General features: G+C 50.5%; 1 protein-coding gene across 2 annotated transcripts in view; it reads left to right on the forward strand.

Annotated features, from left to right (window-relative positions):
* LOC129713898 (potassium voltage-gated channel subfamily C member 1-like) overlaps positions 1-22,500 on the forward strand; it is a 61,523-nt gene that overhangs the window by 8,428 nt on the left and 30,595 nt on the right. For both annotated transcript variants that reach the window (XM_055663271.1, XM_055663270.1), the window contains exon 2: positions 22,177-22,500. This exon is cut by the window's right edge and continues 610 nt beyond it. In XM_055663271.1, the coding sequence (XP_055519246.1) occupies positions 22,177-22,500 (324 nt within the window). The remainder of the gene's footprint in view (positions 1-22,176) is intronic.

Raw genomic sequence — 22,500 nt, forward strand, 5'->3', positions numbered from 1 at the left:
GAGGTGTAACTGTGCTGTTATAGCTTCTAGCTGTGGAATTTTAATTGGATGGATGAAGAATTTAATTACTGGGCTTGTTTGTTTCGGCAGAGGGTCAGGGTTGTGTGTTTTAAACGCAATGTTATATCCAGTGAATGGAGTAAAGGGTTTTTCATCTTTTACACAATCACATCTGATCAACGCACTTTTATTAACGTCCAACACATTAGTGTCCCATTAATTATTCTGGACACCGGTCTCTCTGGGGGGGGGGGCAGGAAGAGGGGGGGGGGCAAAGAGGGGGGACAGGAAGAGGGGGGGATAGGAAGAGGGGGGGACAGGAAGAGGGGGGGGGGAGGAAGAGGGGGGGGGCAGGAGAGAGGGGGGGGCAGGAAGGAGGGGGGGGACAGGAAGAGGGGGGAGAGGAAGAAGGGGGGACAGGGGGAGAGGGGGGGGGAGGAAGAGGGGGGGGGCAGGAAGAGAGGGGGACAGGAAGAGAGGGGGGACAGGAAGAGGGGGGGACAGGAAGAGAGGGGGGACAGGAAGAGGGGGGGGCAGGAAGAGGGGGGGGGAGGAAGAGGGGGGACAGGAAGAGGGGGGAGAGGAAGAGGGAGGGGTGGAGGAGAGGGGAGAGGAGAGGAAGAGGGGGGGCAGGAAGAGGGGGGGGGAGGAAGAGGGGGGGGGCAGGAAGAGGGGGGGGCAGAAGAAGAGAAGGCAGAGAGGAGAGAGGGGGGGACAGGAGAGGAGAGGGGGAGAGGAAGAGGGGGGGCAGGAAGAGGGGGGACAGGAAGAGGGGGGGGGGGGGAAGAGGAGGGGCAGAAGAGAGGGGGAGGAAGAGGGGGGGCAGGAAGAGGGGAAGGGAGGAAGAGGGGGGGGGAAGAGGGGGGGGCCAGGAAGAGGGGGGGAAGAGAGAGAGGGGGGGAGGGAGAGGAGGGGGGGAAGAGGGGAGGGGGGGAAGGAAGAGGGGGAGGAGCAGAGGGGAGGGGGGGGAGAGAAGAAGGGGAGAAGGAGAGGGGGGGGAGGAAGAGGGGGGGACAGGAGAGAGGGGGGGACAGAGAAGAGGGGGGAAGGAAGGGAGGGGACAGGAAGAGGGGGGGGGAGAGAGGAAGAGAGGGGGGAAGGAGGAGAAAGAGGGGAAGACAGGAAGGGGGGGGGAGAGAGGGGGGACAGGAAGAGGGGGGGGGGGGAGGAGGAGAGGGGGGACAGGAAGAGAGGGGGGAAGGAAGAGGGGGGGACAGAGAGGGGGGGGGGGGGGGGGAGGAGGAAGGGGGGCAGGGAAGAGGGGGGAAGAGAGGAAGGGGAGGGGACAGGGAGAGGGGGGGGAGGAGAGGGGGGGCAGGAAGAGGGGGGGGGAGAGGAAGAGGGGAAGAGGGGGCAGGAAGAGAGGGGGGGAGGAAGAAGGGGGGGGGAAGGAAGGAGGGGGGAAGGGAGGGGGAGCAGAGAAGGGGGGAGGGAAGAGAGGGGGGACAGAGGGGGGGGAGGGAGAGGGGGGGAGAGGAAAGAGGGAGAAGGGGACAGGAAGAGGGGGGAAGAGAAGAGAGGGGGACAGAAAGGGGGGGGAAGAGGGGGACAGGAAGAGGAGGAAGGGAGAGGAAGAAGGAGGGGACAGGAAGAGAGGAGGAGGGGAGAGGGGGGGAAGAGGAAGAGGGGGGAGGAGAGAGAGAGGACAGAGGGGAAGAGGGGGGCAGGAGGAGGGGGGGGAGGAAGAGAGGGGAGGAGGGGGGGGGGGGAGAGGAAGAGAGAGAGAAAGGGGGGGAGAGGGGGGAAGAGAGGGGGGGGAGGAAGAGGGGGGAGGGAGAGAGAGGGGGGGGACAGAGAAGGGAGGGAGGAAGGGAGAGGGGGGACAGGAAGAGGAGGGGGAAAGAGGGGGGGGGCAGGAAGAAGGGGGAAGAGGGGGGGACAGGAAGAGGGGGGGGGGGAGAGAGGGGGGCGGAGAAGGAGGAAGAGGGGGGGGGGGAGGAGGAGGAGGGGAGAGGGAAGGAGGGAGGAAGAGAGGGGGAAGAGGAGAGGAGGACGAGGGGGAGGGGAGAAAGAGAGGGGGGGGGGAAGAAGAGGGAGGGGGGAGAAGAAGGGAAGGCCAGGGAAGAGGAGAGGGGGGGGAAGGAAGAGGGGGGGGGGAAGGAAGAGGGGGGACAGGAGGGAGGGAAGAAGGGGAGGCAGGAAGAGGGAGGGGAGCAGGGAAGAGGGGAGGACAGGGAGAGAGGGGGGGAGACAAGGAGAGGGGGGACAGGAAGGGGGGGGAAGAGGGGGGGACACAAGGAAGAGGGGGGGACAGGAAGAGGGGGGACAGGAGAGAGGGGGGACAGGAAGAGGGGGGGGGGAGAGGAAGAGGGGGGGAGGAAGAGGGGGGGGGCAGGAAGAGGGGGGGACAGGAAGAGGGGGGAGGAAGGAAGAGGGGGGACAGGGAAGAGGGGGGACAGGAAGAGGGGGGACAGGAGAAGGGGGGGGGAAGAGGGGGGGGGCGGGGGGAGGGGGGGGGGGGGGGGGAAGGGAGGAGGGGGACCGGAAGAGGGGGGAAAAAGGAAGAGGGGGGACCAGGAAGAGGGGGGGAAGGACAGAAGAGGGGGGGGAGGGAAGAGGGGGGGACAGGAAGAGGGGGGAAGGCAGGAAGAGGGGGGAGGAAGGGCAGGAAGAGGGGGGGGCAGGAAGAGGGAGGGGGCAGGAGAAGAGGGGGGGGACAGGAAGAGGGGGGGGCAGGGGCAGGAAGGGGGGGGGGGACAGGAAGAGGGGGGGGCAGGAAGAGGGGGGGACAGAGGAAGAGGGGGGGCAGGAAGAGGGGGGGCCAGGAAGAGGGGGGGCAGGAAGAGGGGGGGCAGGAGGGGGGGGGGCGGGAGGGGGGCCAGGAGGGGAGGGGCCATGAGGGGGAGGGGCCACTTCTGAGTGGGGTGGGAGTTGCAAGTAACATTTGCCACAGTTGTGTGTGAATGAGGGGCGGCACGGTGGCGCAGCGGGTAGAGCTACTGCCTCACAGCGCCAGAGACCCGGGTTCGATCCTGACCACGGGCGCTGTCTGTACGGAGTTTGCACGTTCTCCCCGTGACCATGTGGGTTTTCTCCAGGTGCTCAGGTCTCCTCCCACACTTCAAAAACGCGCAGGTTTGCAGGTTAACTGCCTTGGCATCAACGTAAAATTGTCCCCAGCTTGTATAGGGTAGTACCAACATGTGGCGGGCCGAAGGGCCTGTTTCCGCACTGTATCCTGTTAATAAATTAAACAAAACTAAAGGTTGCATGAATGGACATTGGAAAGACAATTGGACAAAGAAATCTTGACAGAGAAATCTTCATTGGGCCAGACTAGATGGCCTGGTATCCCCCTTAGGCATGGCCATGAGGGGCTGAATGGCCTGTTTCCTAGCTCCATATGTTTATGATCCCATTACATTATTGTGGTGCTTCATTTATTTGTCCATATTATGGGCATCGACAGTGTGATGATCTACTTAGGGAACATAGGTTAATGTAAATATAGAAACAATAGAAAATAGGTGCAGGAGTAGGCCATTCGGCCCATCGAGCCTGCACTGACATTCAATGCGTTCATGGCCTTCAGAGCTATATCCAACTCTCTCTTGAAAAACTCTCTTGAAATATATTTTGGATGGGAGGATGTGTAGGCAGGGACCCCAGATGCTAGCTTACTCCGAAAAGGGACACAACATGCCTTCTCTGTGGATGGGCCGAGTGGCTTGATTCTACCCCTATTCCTTATGACCTTATGACATTGTGACTAAGAATAAGGGGTAGAACGGAGACGAGGAAACACTTTTTCACACAGAGAGTGGTGAGTCTGTGGAATTCTCTGCCTCAGAGGCCGGTTCTCTGGATGCTTTCAAGATAGAGTTGGGTAAAGATAGCGGAGTCAGGGGAGAAGGCAGGAACGGGGTACTGATTGGGGATGATCAGCCATGATCACATTGAATGGCGGTGCTGGCTCGAAGGGCCGAATGGCCTCTACTCCTGCACCCGTTGTCTATTGTCTGTGGGCACAAGATAAAGTCCAGCGCAGTCCAATTGAAGATAGTCCGAGGGTTTCTAATGAAGTCGATGGTAGCTCAGGACCACTCTCTGGTTGTGGTGGGATGGTTCAGTTGCCTGATAACAGCTGGGAAGAAACTGTCCCTGAATCTGGAGATGTGCGTTCGTTTTCACACTTCTGTACCTCTTGCCTGATGGGAGAGGGGGGAAGAGGGAGTGAGAATGGCGTGCCCAGATACATGATGAAAGTGTGCAACATTTAGTGCAAGATACAGTGAGGTGAAGTCTGATTGAAGATAGTCCGAGAATCTGCAGAGAGAGGTAGATAATACTAATAATAAATTTTATTTATGGGCGCCTTTCAAGAGTCTCAAGGACACCTTACAAAAATTTAGCAGGTAGAGGAAAAACATGTAAGGGGAGTGAAATAAATAGTAGAGACATGACTAGTACACAAAGTAAAGACAGAATTCAATTCAAAACACAGTATGAGGCAATTAATGCACAGATGAAAAGGGAGGGGGACGTGGGGCTAAGGATAGGCGGAGGTGAAGAGATGGGTCTTGAGGCGGGACTGGAAGATGGTGAGGGACACGGAATTGCGGATCAGTTGGGGGAGGGAGTTCCAGAGCCTGGGAGCTGCCCTGGAAAAGGCTCTGTCCCCATGAGATAGTATCTCAGGACCACTCCTACCAGTTGGTGATGGGAGGGTTCCGTTGCCTGATAAACAGCTGGGAAAGAAACTGGGAAATGGCAGTGCTGGTGAATGGTGCAGTGAAAAGCAAGCCCTGCATCTTTGTAGCAAAGAGGTGTCTCTATACATATCACAGCGAAGAGATCATTGTGTGTGGATTAGACTGTTCACCTCTGTATACATTATAATGAATTATAATACATTATGATACCACGTATTATACAGGAAGGCAACTATTTTACAAATCCTGTGGATGTTATCTAGAAATACATAGACACAAAATGCTGGAGTAACTCAGCGGGACAGGCAGCATCTCTGGAGAGGAGGAGTGGGTGACGTTTCGGGTCGAGACCCTTCTTCAGACAGACAGAATGGTGGAGGTTGAGCGGACAATAGACATTAGACAATAGGTGCAGGAGTAGGCCATTCGGCCCTTCGAGCCAGCACCGCCATTCAATGTGATCATGGCTGATCATCCCCAATCAGTACCCCGTTCCTGCCTTCTCCCCATATCCCCTGAGTTCGCTATCTTTAAGAGCCCTATCTAGCTCTCTCTTGAAAGCACCCAGAGAACCTGCCTCCACCGCCCTCTGAGGCAGAGAATTCCACAGACATAATAGACGATGATGTCAAGAGGTGTACATCACAGTCTATATCTCTTGTGACTTCCAGCCTGAAGAAGGGTCTCGACCCAAAACGTCACCCATTCCTTCTCTCCAGAGATGCTGCCTGTCTTGCTAAGTCACTCCAGCATTTTGTGTCTTATTTTCAATTTAAACCAGCATCTGCAGTTCCTTCCTACACTGGGAACTACATTCCTCATGTGTGTGTGTGTGTGTGTTGTAGACTCTGCGTATTTCTGCGTACTTTATGAGTCCCTGTTCATTGTTGCAAGGAATGCAGACATGCCTATGCCATTGAGAATAGCATTTCCTGTGCATATTGTAGATGAGGAAGGGTCTCGGCCCGAAACGTTGCCTATCTCCTTCGCTCCATAGATGCTGCTGCACCCGCTGAGTTTCTCCAGCACTTCGATTTTCCAGCATCTGCAGTTCCTTCTTAAAACATACCGTAGATGTAACTGCCTGTGTACAATGCAATGAATGGTAGCCTTTGTCTACGTTACAACAAATGGTGATCACTGTGTACACTGAATAGTATTTCTCTGCATTGTAGAGAGACTGCAGTGTATTCCTGTACAGTATATGTTACAGCAAAGTGTAATTCTGGTGCAGGCAAGAATGAGCATCATCTCTGCCACATTTGGTGGTGAACAGCAGCCCTTGTTCATTTTACAAGTGATACAGCCTTGTGTCTATTATAGAAGCTGCCAGCTCTATAGGGAATAGCAGTCGGTGTGTACAACTAAGAGCAGTCGGTGTATACAACATTAGCAGAATATGTATAGCAGTCAGTCAGTGTATACAACATTAGCAGAATATGTATATATGACACAGAATGTCAGCAGTCAGTATATTAGCAGAATATGTATATATGACACAGAATGTCTGCATCTATATTATCGACACAACAGAATATGCAAGGGAGACTAATAGCCCTTATGGTGGAAAGAGCAATTTCTTGTGCATTGTAAGGCAGGCTCTCTGTATTAGATTACAGGGGACTGCAGCCTTTTGTGCTAGGGTTTGTGTTAGAATGGCAAGACAGTGTATGTTCAAGAGAACAGCAGCTGTTGGAGATTTTTCGTACATATCTCCTTTCGGGAATGAGAACATGCATTGTAGCCGAGCTGAGATCAGTGCTCGGGTGATGTTAATACTGTGGGCTGTTGGTTAGTCACTGGGCTCTGTGCTGTGAGCGGGGTAAGGCAGGGATTTATAGTGCGGGAGAGAGAGAGGCAATTGGAATTTTTTTGCTGCAGTGTTTGGATCTGCTGACGTAAGCATTCCGCTGGCTCCAGGCTTTGAATGGTGATCTCTCTCAACTCATTAAAAAAAATCCAACTGGCTTGTTGCGAAAATTCTACCTGGGTACAGCAGCGCGCTGGGGTGGGGAGGGGTGACATGGATCAGTTCTTGCACACAGACCCCTCCACCCCACATCTCCCACTCGCCATGGTTACATTAAAACATAGACAATAGGTGCAGGAGTAGGCCATTCGGCCCTTCGAGCCTGCACCGCCATTCAATATGATCATGGCTGATCTCCCAACTCAGTATCCCGTACCTGCCTTCTCTCCATACCCCCTGATCCCTTTAGCCACAAGGGCCACATCTAACTCCCTCTTAAATATAGCCAATGAACTGTGGCCTCAACTACCTTCTGTGGCAGAGAATTCCACAGATTCACCACTCTCTGTGTGAAAAATGTTTTTCTCATCTCGGTCCTAAAAGATTTCCCCCTTATCCTTAAACTGTGACCCCTTGTTCTGGACTTCCCCAACATCGGGAACAATCTTCCTGCATCTAGCCTGTCCAACCCCTTAAGAATGTTGTAAGTTTCTATAAGATCCCCCCTCAATCTTCTAAATTCTAGCAAGTACAAGCCGAGTCTATCCAGTCTTTCTTCATATGAAAGTCCTGACATCCCAGGAATCAGTCTGGTGAACGTTCTCTGTACTCCTTCTATGGCAAGAATGTCCTTCCTCAGATTAGGGGACCAAAACAGTACGCAATACTCCAGGTGTGGTCTCACCAAGACCCTGTACAACTGCAGTAGAACCTCACTAGCAGCTGGAGATCTGAATTACGATGTGTAGGAAGGAACTGCACATGCTGGTTTAAACGAATGGGAGACACAAAATGCTGGAGTAACTCAGCAGGACAGGCAGCATCTCTGGAGAAAAGAGGAATGAATGGGTGACGTTTCGGGTCGAGACCCTTCTTCTTCAGACATTCAGTTCTACCCTCAATACTCGACACCCAATACCCTGATGTATGTATCTGGATTAATAACAGAATAGGCCTAGATTGAAGGTAGACAAAAATGAGCTGGAGAAACTCAGCGGGTGCAGCAGCATCTAAGGAGCGAAGGAAATAGGCAACGTTTTGGTCCAAAACCCTTCTTCAGATTCAGGTCTAGATTGAATGTGTAGGAAGGAACTGTTTAAACCCAAGATAGACACAAAAAGGCTGGAGTAACTCAGCGGGACAGGCAGCATCTCTGGAGAGATGGGATGTATAGAAGTTGGGATGTAATGTTAAAATTGTACAAGGCATTGGTGAGACCAATTTTGGAGTATGGTGTACAATTTCTGTCGCCTAATTATACGAAGGATGTCAACAAAATAGAGAGAGTACAGAGGAGATTTACTAGAATGTTGCCTGGGTTTCAGCAACTAAGTTACAGAGAAAGGTTGAACAAGTTAGGGCTTTATTCTTTGGAGCGCAGAAGGTTAAGGGGGGACTTGATAGAGGTCTTTAAAATGATGAGAGGGATAGACAGAGTTGACGTGGATAAGCTTTTCCCACTGAGAGTAGGGAAGATTCAAACAAGGGGACATGACTTGAGAATTAAGGGACAGAAGTTTAGGGGTAACATGAGGGGGAACTTCTTTACTCAGAGAGTGGTAGCGGTGTGGAATGAGCTTCTAGTGGAAGTGGTGGAGGCAGGTTCGTTTTTATCATTTAAAAATAAATTGGATAGTTATATGGATGGGAAAGGAATGGAGGGTTATGGTCTGAGTGCAGGTATATGGGACTAGGGGAGAGTACGTGTTCGGCACGGACTAGAAGGGTCGAGATGGCCTGTTTCCGTGCTGTAATTATTATATGGTTATATGGATGGGTGACATTTTGGTCTCCAGAGATGCGGCCTGTCCCGCTGAGTTACTCCAGCATTTTTGTTTTTGTCTTACATCTAGATTGAAAGCAGGATATCACATCCCAATGGCCAGCGCAATGGACTGAAAGGTCCCCGTGTGCCTTATACTTGAAGTGATTGTAATGGCTTCGAGAATTTAGTCAATTAAGTCAGACTTTGTAGTTCGAGGCTCATCAGAGGATTTAACCCTGTTGAATAACAATATTTGAACAACAGACCAACATCAAGAGTTGAAATGTTTCTGGAGCCAGTGCATACTAGGGACTCCTTCAATTCTAGAGTAAAACCAGACCCCACCAACTCAACCTGAAACGTCACCTATTCATTTCTCCAGAGATGCTGCCTGACCCCCTGAGTTACTCCAGCCTTTTGTGTCTTAAGCGGAATGGGAGGTCAGCCATGAGTTTTCATTCTGGTTGCTTGGCCGAGCTGGTGGTGAAATTGTAAATATTCTCTCTCCTGCAGAGGACTATCTGATAAAGGCTGATGCCCCAAACCACACAGGCCTTGCGTTGATACTATGCTCCCAACGCCTCTATAATACCACCGCTCATCCTCATGCTCTCCAAGGAATAAATCCCCAGTCTGCTCAACCTCTCCGTCATATCTCAGGGCCTCAAGTCCTGGCAACGTCCTTGTAAATTCTTTAAGAAGGAGCTGCAGAGGCTGGATAATCGAAGGTAGACAAAAGTGCTGGAGAAACTCAGCGGGTGCAGCAGCATCTACGGATAGGCCAGAGTGTGTACCAATGGAAATTGGAGGAACAGCACCTCATATTCCGCTTGGGCAGTCTGCACCCTAGCGGCATGAACATTGAATTCTCCAATTTCCGGTAGCCCTTGCTGTCTCCTCCGCTTCTCAGCTCTCCCTCAGCCCTCGGGCTCCTCCTCTTCCTTTTTCCTTTCTTCTCCGCACCCTCCATCAGTCTGAAGAAGGGTTTCGTCCCGAAACGTTGCCTACTTCCTTCCTTCGCTCCATAGATGCTGCCGCACCCGCTGAGTTTCTCCAGCATTTTTGTCTACCTCCTTGTACATTCTCCCTGCACCCTCAACATGATTCTCACTGTGGAATGATGTGTAGGTGGACTGTTCCTCAATGGGATGTTGGGATGGGGAGAGAGGGAAAGCAAGGGTTCATTGAAGTGGAGAGGGGAAGAGTAGGCTCACCCGTCCCGACGTGGTGCAGCCCGTGGAGTGCAGCAGCAGCACGCCGCCAGTGGCCCCGTCGGTCGGTCGGTCGGCAGCCCGGCCAGCTGTCCGATCTTCGGACCTTCGCTTGCCGCTGACACCACCTCCACCGCCCCACCTCCTTCTCACGGCCGACCATCGGTTCATGAGTTGGACGGGGTGCCGGACCTTCTGGCCCCTGGGCCAAAACTCCTCAGCTGGCCCGCTGGCCGGCTGGGCTTTGTGTGCAGTCCAGCACACCGGGCCAACTCATCATTCACCCAGCCACGGCCCAGTCGGTCAACGAATTGCCGTCGGGGAAATTTGTCCCGTAGTTTGACCGTTTGCCCCTTATTTGGGAGTGGGAATGTTGGCAACCTTACGCAGAGAGTGTGGCGGGCATGTGGAATAAGCTGCTGGAGAGCTGAGAGAATTCAGTTCCCTGCAAAGAAAGGAGTTGATATCCTCTAGGGGACAGGAGGTTTAGAAGAGATTTAATAGAGATGCTTAAAATCAATGCATTTTAAATTTATTTATTATTGTCATGTAAAATTAAAACCTTTTGTTCGTTTGCTATCCACTTAAATAAAAGACCATACATGACTATCACAGGCAGTCCACAGTGTATAGATGAAGGATAAAGGGTTCCACATTTAGTGCAAAATATATTATGGACGTCCGATAAAGTCCGATTGCCGATAGTGGAATGGTCTCCAATGAGGTAGATGGGAGGTCAGGACTGCGCTCTCACTGATGAGAGGACACTTCAGCTGCCTGGTAACGGCTGGGGAACAAACTGTCCCTGAATCTGGAGGTGTGCGTTTTCACACTTCTGTACCTGTTGCTTGGCTGGGGTGGGGAGAAGAGGGAGTGACCGGGGTGAGACTAGTCCCTGCTTAAGTGACTGGGGAGAGGTGGACCTTATGTTAAATGTGGCTTAGTTTAGTTTAGAGATACAGCGTGGAAACAGGCCCTTTGGCCACAGAGTCCACGCCGACCAGCGATTCCCACACATTAATAGACAATAGACAATAGGTGCAGGAGTAGGCCATTCGGCCCTTCGAGCCAGCACCGCCATTCAATGTGATCATGGCTGATCATCCCCAATCAGTACCCCATTCCAAAACGCCTTCTCCCCATATCCCCTGACTCTGCTATTTTTAAGAGCCCTATCTAGCTCTCTCTCGAAAGCATCCAGAGAACCTGCCTCCACCGCCCTCTGAGGCAGAGAATTCCACAGACTCACCACTCTCTGTGAGAAAAAGTGTTTCCTCGTCTCCGTTCTAAATGGCTTACTCCTTATTCTTAAACTGTGTGTGTGGCCCCTGGTTCTGGACTCCCCCCAACATCAGGAACATGTTTCCTGCCTCTAGTGCGTCCAAGCCCTTAACAATCTTATGTGTTTCAATGAGATCCCTCTCATCCTTCTAAACTCCAGAGTGTACAAGCTCAGCTGCTCCATTCTCTCAGCATATGACAGTCCAGCCAGGGCAATCGACTTGGTATAAATCTAAATTGTCACGAGTGTGTGTGTAGTGTAGTGTAATGCCCCTGTCCCACTTAGGAAACCTGAACGGAAACCTCTGGAGACTTTGCGCCCCACCCAAGGTTTCCGTGCGGTTCCCGGAGGTTGCCGGAGGTAGTAGTGGAAGCAGGTAGGGAGACGGACAAAAACCTCCGGGAACCGCACGGAAACCTTGGGCGGGGCGCAAAGTCTCCAGAGGTTTCCGTTCAGGTTTCCTAAGTGGGACAGGGTCATAAAAGTGTGCGGGGGTCGCTGGTCGGCACGGAGTCGGTGGGCCGAAGGGCCTGTTTCCCGCTGTATCTGCAAACTAAACTGAACCAAATGCAATGTGGGGAAGCGTTCATTTGGAAAGGGAGTCACCGTGTGTTGTGGTCCTGCAGTGTTGTAGTCCTAAGGGTTGTGGATGCAACATATATGATTCTCCTGAAAGGGGGAGTTGGATTAAAATGTGGGAGTAAACCGTGATGTGTAAAACAAACTCACAGGAGCTTGGTTCAGGAGTGGGAGATTGTGACAAATTGTCCATCTCACTTCAAGAGCTGCTGCAGGCCAAAGGGACCAATGTTGTATTTTGTGTAACTGCGCATTGTTACGATTGTGTTTAATACCTTAATGGAAAGAATCTGTGCTGAAGGCTTTCAAAACACACTGCAGAAAAATGAATTACTTTGAAGGGCACAAAAAGCTGGACGAACTCAGCCGGTCAAGCAGTCTCTATCTCTGGAGAGAAGGAATAGGTGATGATTTTTGGGTGGAGACCCTTTTTCAGACTGGAGAATACAACAGACGATAGACAATAGACAATAGGTGCAGGAGTAGGCCCCCCTTCGAGCCAGCACCGCCATTCAATGTGATCATGGCTGATCATCCCCAATCAGTACCCCATTCCAAAACGCCTTCTCCCCATATCCCCTGACTCCGCTATCTTTAAGAGTCCTATCTAGCTCTCTCATGAAAGCATCCAGAGAACCGGCCTCCACCGCCCTCTGAGGCAGAGAATTCCACAGACTCACCACTCTCTGTGGGAAAAAGCGTCTCCTCGTCTCCGTTCTAAATGGCTTACTCCTTATTCTTAAACTGTGTGTGGCCCCTGGTTCTGGACTCCCCCAACATCGGGAAATGTTTCCTGCCTCTAGCGTGTCGAAGCCCTTAACAATCTTATATGTTTCAATGAGATACCCTCTCATCCTTCTAAACTCCAGAGTGTACAAGCCCAGCTGCTCCATTCTCTCAGCATATGACAGCCCCGCCATCCCGGGAATTAACCTTGTAAACCTACGCTGCACTCCCTCAATAGCAAGAATGTCCTTCCTCAAATTAAGGGACCAAAACTGTACACAATACTCCAGGCGTGGTCTCACTAGGGCTCTGTACAACTGCAGAAGGACCTCTTTGCTCCTATATTTGATTCCTCTTGTTATAAAGGCCGACATGCCCATTCGCTTTCGTCACTGCCTGTTGTACCTGCATGCTTACTTTCACAGACTGATGTACAAGGACCCCCAGATCCCGTTGTACTTCCCCTTTTCCCAAACATTCAGACTTCAGAGTCTGAAGGAGGCTCTCGTCCCGAAACATCACCTGTTCCTTTTCTCCAGAGATGGTGTCTGATCCACTGGGTTACTCCAGCTTTTTGCGTCTATCTTCAAACTAAACTGTTCTGTTCTCCTGATTAATTTTACTGATTATAGGCACCTTCCCTTCAGCCAACAGTGAACCATTCTTCATTTCCTTTCTTGGTTCCTTGGTCCTCCAAAATATTCCAAATGGAATTTAAAACTGGAGGTTGTACCTCACCTCCCCCCTCCCCCCACACCCCTTGCCCCTTCCCCTCCCCCTCCCCCCCCCCTCTCCATCTCTCCTCTCTCCTCCCCACCCCCATCCCTCTCTCCCCCACCCCATTCCTCTCTCCCCTTCCCCCTGTCCCTCTTCCACCACTCCCCCACCACTCCATCCCCACTCTTCCACTTCTCTCCCACTTACCCCACCCCTCTCCCCTCCCCCACCCCCCTCTCTCTCTCCCCCTCCCTTCCCCCCCTCCCTCCCCTCTCACCCCCCACCCCTTCCCCTACCCCTCTGTCCCTCTTCCACCACTCCCCTCCCTCCCTCCCTCCCCACTCTTCCACTTCTCTCCCCATTCCCCCTTCCACTCCTTGATCAACGTCTGCTTTGATCTGCTGTTTTCACGCCACACCCTTCCTGATCTCTAGACTCCCTCTCCCCTGACCCTCAGTCTGAAGAAGGGCCTCGACCCTAAACGTCACACATCCCATCTCTCCAGAGATGGTGCCTGAGTTACTCCAGCATTTTGTGTCTATCTTGGGTTTAAACCAGCACCTGCAGTTCCTTCCAACAAACCTCCTCCTTCTAAGGATCTTCTTTGCTCTGTTTTCAACATGTTGCCATTATTTTATTTTAAGCACCAAGTCAGAGTCTAATGCAAACATTTCGTCGCAATGTCATTTCTTTCCTCATTAGACACTTGTTCTGCAGAGCTTGAGACACACAAGCAATAACGATATCAACCTTGCGAAGCATAGTTACTGCTGCACAGTGAGCAACGTAATTTAACATAGAAACATAGAAAATAGGTGGAGGAGTAGGCCATTCGGCCCTTTGAGCCAGCACCGCCATTCACCGCCATGCTGCCTGACCCGCTGAGTTACTCCAGCTGTTGTTTGCAAGTTATACCAGTATCTTCTGATTTGTGACTTTGATGCAAAGTTTGTCGTGTGGGATGGAGCTGCAGATGCTGGTTACAGCCCATTGCTATGAATATTGATCCCTCTAACTTCAAGTAACCCCGGCATTCCCTCTCTCTCTCTCTCTATCCCACCCCCACCCACTCCCACCCAAGTCTCACCAGCTTCTCGTTTTCACCCAACAAACAGCTGTTTCCTTTCTCAGCGTAACTTTTTTGGAATGTCTTTCATTCATTGTTCTATATCTCTCCACATCATCGTCTGTATCTCTCGTTTCTCTTCCCCCCCCCCCGACTCTCAGTCTGAAGAAGGGTTCTCCACCCGAAACGTTGCCCATTCCTTCATCCCCAGAGATGCTGCCTGTCCCGCTGAGTTACTCCGGCTGTTTTGTGTCTGCGTTTAAGCAGTGTCTGTGTGCCACTAGGGGAGGCTGATTTGACAGCTTTAATAAGTCAGTTGATGTCAACAGCAAGAAGTCACAGTTGCTGTTTTTAAAGAGGTTGTATTTCGATGCCGATGATTCTGGTCGGCTAAATATCTCCTTGGCCTCTAACAGATTCACCCCCCTCATTGGGCACAAGTCCGCTGGAGTAGTGTGGAGTAACTCAGCGGGACAGGGCGACGTTTTGGGTCGAGACTCTTCAATAATGTTTTATTATTAATGTTTTATGTATCATCCCTAACTGTCACTGTATGTCATGTTGTCACTTGTGGGTGGAGCACCAAGGCAAATTCCTTGTATGTGAATACTTGGCCAATAAACTTATTCATGCATTCATTCATTCATTCTTCATTCATTCATTCATCCATTCATTTATTCAGTCATTCAGTCATTCAATCATTCAATCATTCAGTCATTCAATCATTCAGTCATTCAATCATTCAGTCATTCATTGATTCAGTCATTCAATCATTCAGTCATTCATTGATTCAGTCATACATTCATTCAGCCATTCATTCATTCATTCAGTCATTCATCCATCCATCCATTCATACATTGATTCAGTCATTCATTCATTCAGCCATTCATTCATTCAGTCAGTCATTCATTCAGCCATTCATTCATTCAGTCATTCATCCATCCATCCATCCATTCATTCATCCATTCATTCATGCATACATTCATTCATTCAATCATTCATTCATTCATTCAGTCATTCATTCATTTATTCTTCATTTCAAGAACTGAAATGCCCACCTCTCCAGCACTTCTTGGTAAATCATCATCTGCAATTCCTTGTCTCTCTCAAGCTTTTCTCTTAGAGTCATAAAGTCGTACGGCAGGGCAACAGGCCACAATTCACCCATGCTGAAGATGCTGGAGTAACTCAACGGGACAGGCAGCATCTCTGGAGAGAAGGAATGGGTGACGTTTCTGGTCGAAACGTCACCCATGGCTGAATTCAGCCATGCTGACCAAGATGCCCCATCTAAGCCAATCCCATTTGGTCCATATCCCTCTAAACCTTTTTTTTTTGTTGCTTCGATTGCGAGGGGAGAGTTTTAAGAGGGATCTCAGGGACAATATTTTCACTCAGAGGGCCGTCCGTATCTGGAACGAGTGGACAGGCGATGATATGGAAAGGAATACAATTACTACCTCTTTATAAAGAGATTTTGGACAGATACAAGGATTGAAGAGGTGATGTTTATTGAAACTACCAAATTATGGACTAGATCAGGAGTGGGGAACCTTTTCAACGTTTCAGGTCGAGACCTCGCGTTGCCTATTTCCTTCGCTCCATAGATGCTGCCGCACCCGCTGAGTTTCTCCAGCACTTTTGTCCACCTTCGATTTTCCAGCATCTGCAGTTCCTTCTTAAACTAAACGAAAGGTTTTTGTGTCGGAGGGAACTGCAGATGCTGGTTTACACCAAAGAGAAGCAAAATGCTGGAGTAACTCAGCAGCATCTCTGGAGAAAAAGAGTAGGTGACTTACTAGTTAGGGATGATCCAGGGATCACTAATCTAGGAATTAGTAAATGGCATCAACATCAGTTAGGGGAGAAGGCAGGAGAATGGGGTTGAGAGGGGAAAATAGACCAGCCATGACTTGATGGGCCAAATGGCCTCAATTCTGCTCTTGTGTCTTATGGTCTTATCTCAGAGGGAGAGGTGAGACCAGGGATGAGTTAGCGAAATGGGGTCATTGCCCGACAGAAAGCTGGGCGTTGATGGGCAAACAATAGTTCATAAGTTTATAGGTGATGGGAGCCATTCGGCCCATCAAGTCTACTCCGCCATTCAATCATGGCTGATCTATCTCTCCCTCCTAACCCCAGTCTCCTGCCTTCTCCCCAGAACCCCTGACACCCCGCACTAATCTAGAATCTATCTATCTCGGCCTTAAAGATATCCATTGACTTGCAGAAGCTGAGATCTTGTGTAAAACACACACAGTGCTGGAGTAACTCAGCGGGACAGGCAGCATGTCTGGAGAGAAGGAATGGGAGACATTTATTCAGACGTCTCAGGAAGGGTCTCGACCCGAAACGTCGCCTGTTCCTTCTCTCCAGAGATGCCGCCTGTCCCGCTGAGTTACTCCAGCATCTAGTGTAAACCAGCATCTGCAGTATACCTACCTGCACAGTAGAATATATTGAACGATGCCTTATTAGGAGCGGTGTGAGGCATGAGGGCGATGATGAGGCATGGTGATTACTCCGAGCAGGAAACTTGGCTATTTCTGAATTTGTTTTGCCTTTGACACTTGTACTAATTAAGCCCGTGGGGAACGCTGCAATCTTGTCATATTACCAAAGAGGAAAAAGAGGTGAGATTTCATTACTACGGCTTAGAACAGACCTGCTCCTTACTCGAGGCAACAACACACACACAGTTTCCAAGACAGCAGATCTATCCGTTATCATTCTCGCAGTCGCTCTGTTGAAATTGCGAGGCTCGTGTCTGAGTTACAGCTTGTAGTTGGAGCTGGAAAATGATGTCCTGCTGATGCCAACTTTACTGGGTCTACTACAAACACAGTTTGTTTTTTGTTTCCGGAGATACAGCGCAGAAAAAAAGGCCATTCGGCCCAGCGAAACCTAGCCGGACAGCGATCAGGGCGAGAAAATGGGATAACGTTGAACTAGCATGAAGGGGTGATTTCTCCCCATATCCCCCGATTCCGTTAGCCCCAAGAGATATACCTCATAGCAAAAGGATTTGAGTATAGGAGCAGGGAGGTTCTACTGCAGTTGTACAGGGTCTTGGTGAGACCACACCTGGAGTATTGCGTACAGTTTTGGTCTCCTAATCTGAGGAAGGACATTCTTGCCATAGAGGGAGTACAGAGAAGGTTCACCAGACTGATTCCTGGGATGTCAGGACTTTCATATGCAGAAAGACTCGGCTTGTACTCGCTAGAATTTAGAAGATTGAGGGGGGATCTTATAGAAACTTATAAAATTCTTAAGGGGTTGATGCAGGAAGGTTGTTCCCGATGTTGGGGAAGTCCAGAACAAGGGGTCACAGTTTAAGGATAAGGGGGAAATCTTTTAGGACCGAGATGAGAAAAACATTTTTCACACAGAGAGTGGTGAATCTGTGGAATTCTCTGCCACAGAAAGTAGTTGAGGCCAGTTCATTGGCTATATTTAAGAGGGAGTTAGATGTGGCCCTTGTGGCTAAAGGGATCAGGGGGTATGGAGAGAAGGCAGGTACAGGATACTGAGTTGGATGATCAACCATGATCATATTGAATGGCGGTGCAGGCTCAAAGGGCCGAATGGCCTCTACTCCTGCACCTATTGTCTATGTTTCTATGTTTCCATGCAGTGTTTCTACAGTAGACTGAAGCCAAACCAGAGATTGTCACAGTGGGCAGGGTAACACCTAAACATGCGCGCCAGAGAGGGCAAACTTTACACACTCGTACCCAATGCTTAGTTTGGTTCAGTTTGGGAATACAGCGCGGAAACAGGCCCTTCAGCCCACCGAGTCTGCAGACTGACCAGCACAGTGATGCTATCCTACACACGCTTGGGACCATTTACAATGTTACCAAGGCAAGTGACTTGCAAACCTGGAGTCTCTGGAGTGTGGGAGGAAACCGGAGCACCCGGAGAAAACCCAGGCCGGTCGCGGGGAGAACGTGCAAACTCCGCACAGACAGCGCCAGAGGTCAGGATCGAACCCGGGACTCTGGCGCTGTGAGGCAGCCACTGTATCGCTGCACCACTGTGCCGCCTGCATGGTTATGGAGCCCTACAGTGGGGAAACAGGCCCTTTGGCCCATTTAGTCCATTGCGACCGTCAGCTGTCATTTTGTTTGGAAATGTCGAAACAAGACACTGCAGGTGCTGGTTTACGAAAGAAAACACAAAGTGCTGGAGTAACTTTGGCTGATCCACACTTTTATCGGTTGCTGGTGGAGTGCTCCAGTCCACCAGCTCCTATTTCCAAAGGCAGGCACAGAGAGCTGGACTAACTCAGCGGGACAGGCAGTATCTCTGGAGAGAAGGGATGGGTGACTTTTCGGGTTGAGACCCTTCTTCAAACTTCATGAATGAATGAATGGATGAATATGTTTATTGGCCAAGTATTCACATACAAGGAATTTGCCTTGGTGCTCCGCCTGCAAGTGACAACATGACATACAGTGACAGTTAGGAATGATACATAAAACATTAATAATCAAACATTATTGAAGAGTCTCGACCCAAAACGTCGCCCTGTCCCGCTGAGACCCTTCTTCAAACCTCATGAATGACTGAATGATTGAATATGTTTATTGGCCAAGTATTCACATACAAGGAATTTGCCTTGGCGCTCCGCCCGCAAGTGACAACATGACATACAGTGACCGTTAGGAATGACACATAAAACATTAATAATCAAACCTTATTGAAGGGTCTCGACCCGAAACGTCACGTATTCCTTCTCACCCGAGATGCTGCCTGACCCGCTGCGTTACTCCAGCAGTTTGTGTCTATCTTCAGCATCTGCAGTTCCTTCCTACCCAGCTCCTATTTCCATGTCTATCTCTATCTCCATCTCCAAACCCAGCTGCTGCCTCCAGTTGTGTTGCTGTTACTGGGAACTTGCTGTTTGTAGACTAGCCGCTGCATCACTATCTTGACCTTGAGGTTGTGGGTAGCACGGTGGAGCAGGGGGTAGAGCTGCTGCCTTTCAGCGCCAGGGACCCGGGTCTCACCCTGACTGCGGTCGTTCAGCGGTCCCTGTGACCGTGTGGGTTTTCTCCGGGTGCTCCGGTTTCATCCCACGCTCCACAGACGTGCAGGCTAATGGGCTTTGGTAAAATTGTAAATTGTCCCTAGTGTGTAGGATAGCATTAGTGTGCGGGGATCGCTGGTACGCGCGGACTCGACGGGCCGAAGGGCCTGTTTCTGTGCTGTATCTATAAAATTTAAAGTCTAAAGTACAGGTTTTGGCATGGAAATACTGACACTGGGACACTGAATTTGGATGATCAGCCACGATCTTACTGAATGGCGGTGCTGGCTCAAAGGGCCGAATGGCCTACTCCTGCACCTATTTTCTATGTTTTTATGTTAAAATGCTTTGCCCGCTGTGCGTCAGTAACAACTTTGCAAGTTCGATATTGTTAATGTTTAAGAAGGGAACAGCAGATGCTGGAAAATCGAAGGTAGACAAAAATGCTGGGGAAACTCAGCGGGTGCAGCAGCATCTATGGGGCCGAACACCTCCGCTCGGTCCGCAATAACCAACCTGATCTCCCTGTGGCTCAGCACTTCAACTCCCCCTCCTATTCCGAATCCGTCCTTTCTGTCCTGGGCCTCCTCCATGCCCAGAGTGAGCACCACCGGAAATTGGAGGAGGAGCATCTCATATTCCGCTTGGGCAGTCTGCACCCTAGTGGCATAAACATTGACTTCTCCAATTTCAGGTAGTCCCTTCTCAGCCCTCTGGCTCCTCCTCTTCCTTTCTTCTCCCCCCCCCCCCCCCCCCCCCACACATCAGTCTGAAGAAGGGTTTCGGCCCGAAACGTTGCCTATTTCCTTCGCTCCATAGATGCTGCTGCACCCGCTGAGTTTCTCCAGCATTTTTGTCTACCTTCGATATTGTTATTGTTTGTTTGTCTCAGGATCTGCAGAACAAGTGTCTAATGAGGGAAAAAAATGACTGCATCGAAATGTTTGCATTAGACTCTGACTTTAGGGCTTAAAATAAAATAATATGTTGCAAAGATCAAGGGGAATGTTTGTAGGAAGGAACTGCAGATACTGGTTTAAACCAAAGACAGACACAAAATGCTGGAGTAACTCAGCGGGTCAGGCAGCATCTCTGGAGAGAAGGAATGGGTGACGTTTCGGGTCGAGAACCTTCTTCAGACTGAGAGTTGGTTAATTGGTACTCAGACAGCAGGAATGGGGAAACTATTTTGCAGATAGGAGCGATGGAACATAGGACATTGATTTAATATTGGATAAAACATGAATTTCTTGAAGTGGTTGGGGGTTATGGGGAGAAGGCAGGAGAATGGGGTTAGGAGGGAGAGATAGATCAGCCATGATTGAATGGCGGAGTAGACTTGATGGGCCGAATGGCCTAATTCTGCTCCTATCTCTTATGATCGTATGAATATTATTGTTCAGGCAGTGAATTGTTGGGATATGGTGTGTGAGGCCTGAAAGGAAACATAGAAACATAGGAGGTTCCACAAAAAAGCTGGAGAAACTCAGCGGGTGCAGCAGCATCTATGGAGCGAAGGAAATAGGCAACGTTTCGGGCCGAAACCCTTCTTCAGACCGGTGATCTGGTTTAGAAACATAGGAAATAGGTGCAGGAGTAGGCCATTCAGCCTTTTGAGCCTGCACCGCCATTCAATATGATCATGGCTGATCATCCAACTCAGTATCCCATCCCTGCCTTCTCTCCATACCCCCTGATCCCTTCAGCCACAAGGGCCACATTTAACTCCCTCTTAAATATAGCCAATGAACTGTGTGGCCTCAACTACCTTCTGTGGCAGAGAAGTCCACAGATTCACCACTCTCTGTGTGAAAAATGTTTTTCTCATCTTGGTCCTAAAAGACTTCCCCCTTATCCTTAAACTGTGACTTAAAGGACGGTGGTAGCAGATTCAAGAACCATTTCCCAATGTAATGGGAATGAAATGGATGTTTGATGAGGAGACATTTTCGTGGTGGATTGGGATGGTCCCATTGTGATGTGGTGGATATCTACATAGGGTAAACAATTCTCAGTCAGCTAGATGCATACTATAGTCTTCTCTGGGCTGAGTGGAGCTTTGAAAATTTCAGTGACTTCAGGAAAACTCTTGGGACCAGGTTCAGAGCATGGTTGAAACTATATTGTGCTTCCAGCATGATATATGCCTCTCTCTACACCCGATGGCACAGTGGTACTGCTGATGCCTCACAGCGCCAGAGACCCGGGTTCCATCCTGATCCCCGGTGCTGTCAATGTGGAGTTTGCATGTTCTCCCCGTGACGGTGTGGGTTTGCTCCGGGTGATCTGGTTTCCACCCACAGCCCAACAGCAGACGAGTGTTTGGTTCAGATCGAAGACAGGCACAAAATGCTGGAGTAACTCAGCGGGACCAGGCAGCACCTGTGGAGAGTCGAACATGTGGTCTCGGCTCGAAACGTCACCCATTCCTTCTCTCCGGCGATGCTGCCTGTCCCGCTGAGTTACTCCAGCATTTTGTGCCGGTCTCCGATCTAAACTAAACACTCGTATGCGTTTGGGTTGTGGGAGGAAACCAGATCACCTGGAGCAAACCCACGCGGTCACAAGGGGAGAACACACACACACACACACACACACACACACACACACACACACACACACACACACACACACACACACACACACACACACACACACACACACACACACACACACACACACACACACACACACACACACACACACACACACACACACACACACACACACACCTGGGGACAATTCAATTTACACTCGTACCAAGCCCATTAGCCGACAAAAATGCTGGAGAAACTCAGCGGGTGCAGCAGCATCTATGGAGCACCAACAGGACACAGTGTCCATAGATGCTGCTGCACCTGCTGAGTTCCCCCAGCATTTGTGTCTACCTTCGATTTTCCAGCATCTGCAGTTCCTTCTTAAACCATTAGCCGACAAAAACCTGCACGTCTTTGGTTGTGTGGGTGGGAAAGGGAGAGAAGAACCTCAGGCAGGTCACACGGGGTGAACGTGCAAACTCCGTACAGACAGCGCCCGCGATCGGGATCGAACCGGGGTCTCTGGCGTTGTGAGGCATAAAGTCGACCGCGGTGGGGGAGCGCTCCGTGTTCTGATTTGTTTCTTAACTGGTCTCCTCCCCTCTCTCTCTCTCTCTCTCTCTCTCCCCCCTTGCAGTACGTGGCATTTGCCTCGCTCTTCTTCATCTTGATATCCATCACCACCTTTTGCCTTGAGACCCACGAAGCGTTCAATCACCTGGTGAACAGGACGCACACGGTGGTGAGGGGCAATGTCACCATGGTGGTGGAGGACGTGGGCATCGAGACGGAGGCCTTCCTCACCTACGTGGAGGGAATGTGTGTCATCTGGTTCACCTTCGAGTTCCTCATGCGAATCCTCTTCTGCCCCAACAAGAAGGAGTTCATCAAGTGCTCCCTCAACATCATTGACTTTGTGGCCATCCTGCCCTTCTACCTGGAGGTCGGGCTGAGCGGCCTC

Source organism: Leucoraja erinacea, chromosome 37 (assembly GCF_028641065.1).
Source record: "Leucoraja erinacea ecotype New England chromosome 37, Leri_hhj_1, whole genome shotgun sequence".
NCBI lineage: Eukaryota > Metazoa > Chordata > Chondrichthyes > Rajiformes > Rajidae > Leucoraja > Leucoraja erinaceus.